The 5,289-nt window shown below is 41.8% G+C and overlaps 1 protein-coding gene across 1 annotated transcript; it reads right to left on the bottom strand.

Moving 5' to 3' along the window:
* Nucleotides 1-2,423: 2,423 nt before the first annotated feature.
* dio3b (iodothyronine deiodinase 3b) lies at nucleotides 2,424-4,301 on the bottom strand. The gene is made up of 2 exons (XM_053614624.1): nucleotides 4,161-4,301; nucleotides 2,424-4,008 (listed from the first exon to the last, which is right to left on the bottom strand). The coding sequence occupies exon 2, from the start codon at nucleotides 3,843-3,845 to the stop codon at nucleotides 3,003-3,005; it is 843 nt and encodes a 280-aa protein (XP_053470599.1). The 5' UTR covers nucleotides 3,846-4,008; nucleotides 4,161-4,301; the 3' UTR covers nucleotides 2,424-3,002.
* Nucleotides 4,302-5,289: the final 988 nt, after the last annotated feature.

Below are 5,289 nucleotides of genomic sequence, written 5' to 3'. Positions count from 1 at the left end.
TTTTTTCATACATATATTAGTCTCTTAAACTTTATTACCGTTGTATTGGTTTTTAACAGGTTTGTTTTTCAAATAGACATCAAAAGGAAATGAAGAACTTTCACAAATTCCGACATGCAGTCATAATAAATGATTTATCCCGATCAGGGTCTTCGGGGATCAGTAGCGAGGTTCGCAAGATTCACACTGGATGGGATGCCAATCCATTACAAGGCAACATGCACACACAGACTCACACCTGGGGCAATTTAGTGGAGCCAATCCACCTATCTACATGTTTTTGGACCGTGGGAGGAAACCGGAGAACCCAGAGGAAACCCGTGGAACACTGGGAGAACATGTAAAACTCAGGCTCAGGCTCAAGCCAAGGAACCATGCTGCTCATAAAAGGAAGTTATACGGCTTCAATCAGGACACAGCTGATGCCTATCCATTGAACATTTTAATATTCTATTGAGCTTTATATAAATAGATAAACCAGTTTTGCTGTACATAATATATGTGCCATAACATAAATGCCACAAATACTGTATTTGATTGCATTTGATATTATGTGAATCCCTAAAGCTTCTGAAAAGTAGCTGGCTAGAAGAGGCAATTTTTATCATATTTGAAGAATTTTGTAATCAGTAAGGATGCCAAAAGAAAAGTTTGAATGCTAATTATGTCCGCAAGCTAACTTTAACCTTTGTAGCCTTTTACAAATGTACAGTTTATAAATTGTTATAGGTCATTTTGCACTAGCATAGATGTAGAATTGATAGAAAAACTATCGATATGTTGTCGGAAGGAAGGAAGGAAAGAATTCTCATATCGGGTTTGTATTTGGTATATTATCTTGTTCTCCTTCACAAAAGTTTAGAGTTTGTTGTTGGTGTATGGAATCCACTGTAGCAGCATGGAGTAATATAGAAAGGACTTCTGAGACGCTCAAAGAGCCACGGGCGTTTCACCTTCTTGTTTGGCGCACTGTAAAATGCACTGAATCTTACATGGCGTGCAGAAGAGGGCCAGCAAATACGTTTTGTAATTCCCCAGCCCTGTCATTTGGTGATCTGGGGAGAAGGTCCTTGAAGTGTACGAACAGTGATGGACCGAACAGAACTGTCCCACTCCCTGTGTAGCAGTGTGGCTTCAGCCTGTACACTGCAGCATCTTCACAGCAAGCAGTCAGGCTGATCACGCTGCTCCCTGAGAAAGGCTGAAGGGAATACACACTGATAATACTGCACACAGATTAAAGGGCTGCTCACCCAGCACTGAATACATTAAACCAAGCAGCACGGAAGGCTGCCACGTGGGACCCAATCACATTGCTTGCTGCTTGATTCACAGAGAGAGCGAGAGAGAGAGTATACATGACTTTTCAATTAAAAAGCATTTCTTAGGTTTCGTTGTTTACAATTAAGCAGAACATCTCATTTTAAAACTGTAAAAATTGACCTGCAATAGAATAAAACACAAGGAACAATATGCAGTACTATCATATTTATAGATGTAGATTACTGGACTGCGACGCTGTCTCAGTAGTGCAATGTGTATACCATAAAAATAAAACCTAGTATAGTACCACATCGTATTTATGAGGAAAAACATCAGTAAATGACACTTTCAACCATTTGACTAATAAGCAGTATTTGTAAATATCCCAGTGTTTATAATCTGAAATGATTCACAGCTCTGTTGCTGGTTATACACATCCCTCAAATGTAATTACATATTCCTCTGGATGATACAGGTTTGGCATCCGACCTCCTCAAGCTATTTTTTAAAAAACAAAAAAAGCACTGAAAGCAACAGTCATGTGGGTAATGCAGTCAGAGATTGCGATCTCTCTCAAACTTCAAAATAAAATACTGGACAAGACATAACTTTGCTAATAGAGCAATTCAGCTGGTACAGGTTGGGAAGTAAAATAAGTTCTTTTTCTGTCTGTAAAACTTTAATTTTAGGTAAAAAAAAAAAAAAAAAAAAAAAAAAAAAAAGCATAGGCTACAGTTTTTCTTTCTTGTTTATATTACCCCAGTCTCATCATTCGAAAGATGAACGATGTGAAGAGATTAAAGGGTTATACGTTTCATATTTTGTTATACATATATATATATATATATCTATATCTATATATATATATATATATTATTAGATTTATATTATGTTTTGTATATTCTATTTTAATAGGTTAGTTATGTACCATGTGTACAATGTGCATCTGTTCATTTGTAAACTGTTTCATGAATTAAATTGAATAGAATGAAGCGTACGACCCAAACAACAACAACAACAACAACAACAGAAGATAAACACGTACAGCAAACTTACATGGCATAACACATAATAGGCTAATATAAACATATCATAGGCCTACAAATAAAAATTCTTTTTAATAATATTAATAACAACAACAACAACAACAACAACATTGATCTGTGTTCTATCATTTATTTAAAAAATATCTGTTCAATAAAATAGACCAATTTTACAAAACAATGTTTGGCAATTACAATAAAGGTCATTCTTCTGTTACCAAGTACTCTAGTGTCAGAATACATCAGAACCGGTTTTCTGGATCAAATCCTTTTAAAAACCGAACTTCATGACAACACCAGAATACAATCAAACAGTCCAACGACCACACACACACACACACACACACACACACAAAGACGACATGCAATATGTAATAAAATAATAATTAATATCATCAAATGAAGTGTGAAAACCGTTTTGCGTAAAACACCGGCTCAACAAAACGACTGAACTATTCAAACAAAACGGCAAAACAATTACAATTATCATGCGGTTTGCATCACTGAACATTACACACACACACACACACACACACACACAACTCTTCCGAGATGCGCGTTTGAGAACAGAAGTTAACGTGTGTAATGTTGCTTCCAGTTCATAGCAGCTTCCAGGACACCCGCTTTCTTGGTTCTTCATGGCACACACAGTGACTGGCATCTACTTTAAAAACAAACAAACAAACAAACAAATATCTAGACATGGACCACTATCGGTCTGGAGCCTTCGAGCTTTTGGCGATATTGCTCGAGCCAGTTCCTCAGTTCGGAAATGCGGTAGCCCTCGGGTCCACGGCCTCCCTGATACACCACCTTCTCGTCCTTGACTACGTAGAGCCGCTCGAAGTAGGCTCCGTACGCCGCGTTGGACGAGTTGTCCATGGTGTCCACGACCACGATGCTGCCAGGTACCGTGGCGGTCATGAGGCGCGCGGCTCGGAGACGGTCCTTTATACAGCGGTGGCGCGGGATCTGGTACGGGGCGTCCGTGCTCACCCAGCCGTCGGACGGATGCGCCTCCTCGATGTATATAAGCAGTGAGTCGGCGATGTCGGCGTACTGGTCAGCAACGCGCCGGAACGCGGCCAGGCGCGTCATGAACGGTGGTCATGAGCAGCTGCCGAAGTTAAGGATGAGCGGTCTCGAGCCGCGGGCGTAGTCCAGTATGCGCGCTCGTTTCCGTTCGCCGAGCGGTACCACCTCGCTGTTGGGCGCCGTCAGCCCCAGGTGCGCCGTCTTGCAGAAGTCCAACTTCTGGCTGTACCACACGGCGCGCAGTGACTCCACCGTGAACATCCGGTTGGAGTCTGACACCGTCACCGACGGGTCGTCAGGACTCGAGCCCTCGCGTTCGCGCATCTTCACCAGCACCTTCCGTCGGATGCAGACGAAGTCGAGAAACCACAGCAGCACGGCGGTCAGCAGGAAGCGCGGCAGCAGCATCAGGGACACCAGCGCGTTTTTGAGCGCTTTCACAAAGTCCTGCACGTCCGGCATCCTCCGAGCGGGTGCACACACGGAACTATCACCTCCCTCCATCTGTCTTCCTTCCTTGAGCCTCCTGCACTGACTTCGCCGCTTTTATAGGACTTGTAGGGATTTGAATATGGAAAGAAGAAAAAAAAAAAAACCCCTCTCCACGCCTCCACGCCCGTGCCGCCTCCTCACATGGTGGGGGATTACCTCCCGGCACCTCGGCCGCCTGGATGAGAGAAAGAGAGCGGTAGAGACAGAGAGAGAGAGAGAGAAAGAGAGAGAGGGGGGCGTTAATTAATTTACCACATTATACTGTCATGAGGATTTCATTACACTGTACCTATCCCAAATTACTGAAACGTGGATTCCATTCCTTACCCTTCCTCTGCGACGTCATATCCACATTTGCCTTCTAAATAAATGAGTCGATCCGGCAGTGGTGAAGGTTCACAGCGCACTGAAGATGATTCTAGTGACAGCTGAACACATCAGAGAGGAGCTTGTTAAAGCAGAGCGTGTGACGAAATGAGGGAACGAAGGAAGCTCCCAGGGGGTCAAATTCAAGTTTGATCAGACTGATGAAGTTCTTGAAAGACAAGCTTATGGCAACTTTATTATTTATTCAGCAGTCAAGAGGCAGTGCACTGACCAAAAGAAGTTCTTACATCATGCTTTTCGCAAGAACCCCCAGCACACCTTTTTTGTTTTTTTTTTTGCGGGGGTTTAGGCTGCTTTATACTAACCCAAAGCCCGGAAAGGTCCCACCAGACGGCGCTCGCGCTCCCCAAATGAGCAGTGCGGGAGTGAGAGGGACAAGAACCCGGAGTTTTATAAAAGATCACTCACGTGATCATCCTTTATTAATGCTTTGATTTATTTGACATTACATGTCACGTAATATCACACCCTTTATTAGCATTCTGTCTTGAACACACACATACACACACACACACACACACACACACACACACACACGAGCTATTCTCTGTATATTTAACTACATTTCAACATTAAATAAAATACAGAAGAACACATAATACAACAATACGCTTTGTATTGACCTCTTTTGAGTTTCTAAAATTTATATGATGTCACTGCAAGTGTTCTGCTTGCTTAATCAGGTGACTGTTTCTACTCTTTTTAAAGTTCTGGACGGTGGTGTCGTGATTGTTCATTTTCTCTCTATGACGTGTATCTCATAGCCCTTCATAACTATAAGAAATAAACAAACAAACAAACAAAAAAAAAATAGATTGGATTTATTGGATTTATTTATTTATTTATTTATTTGCCATAACATCAAGTTAACAAAGGAAATTTCCTACTTACAGTGTAGAGGTAAATACACTCCTAACCCGGTTACCTACACTAAAATCTACTATGAGTTTGGCACGTATGTACAGGTCACACAAGGACAACTGAGAATGGGAAAAACAGCCCAGATCCAGCCTCAGCAACGGTTATCTTAGCACGAAGAAATTATGTCGATAGTGAGTAGAGCACATGT

The sequence above is a fragment of the Ictalurus furcatus genome, chromosome 25, assembly GCF_023375685.1.
Source record: "Ictalurus furcatus strain D&B chromosome 25, Billie_1.0, whole genome shotgun sequence".
Lineage (NCBI taxonomy): Eukaryota > Metazoa > Chordata > Actinopteri > Siluriformes > Ictaluridae > Ictalurus > Ictalurus furcatus.
This window is presented reverse-complemented; position numbering and strand designations above follow the sequence as displayed.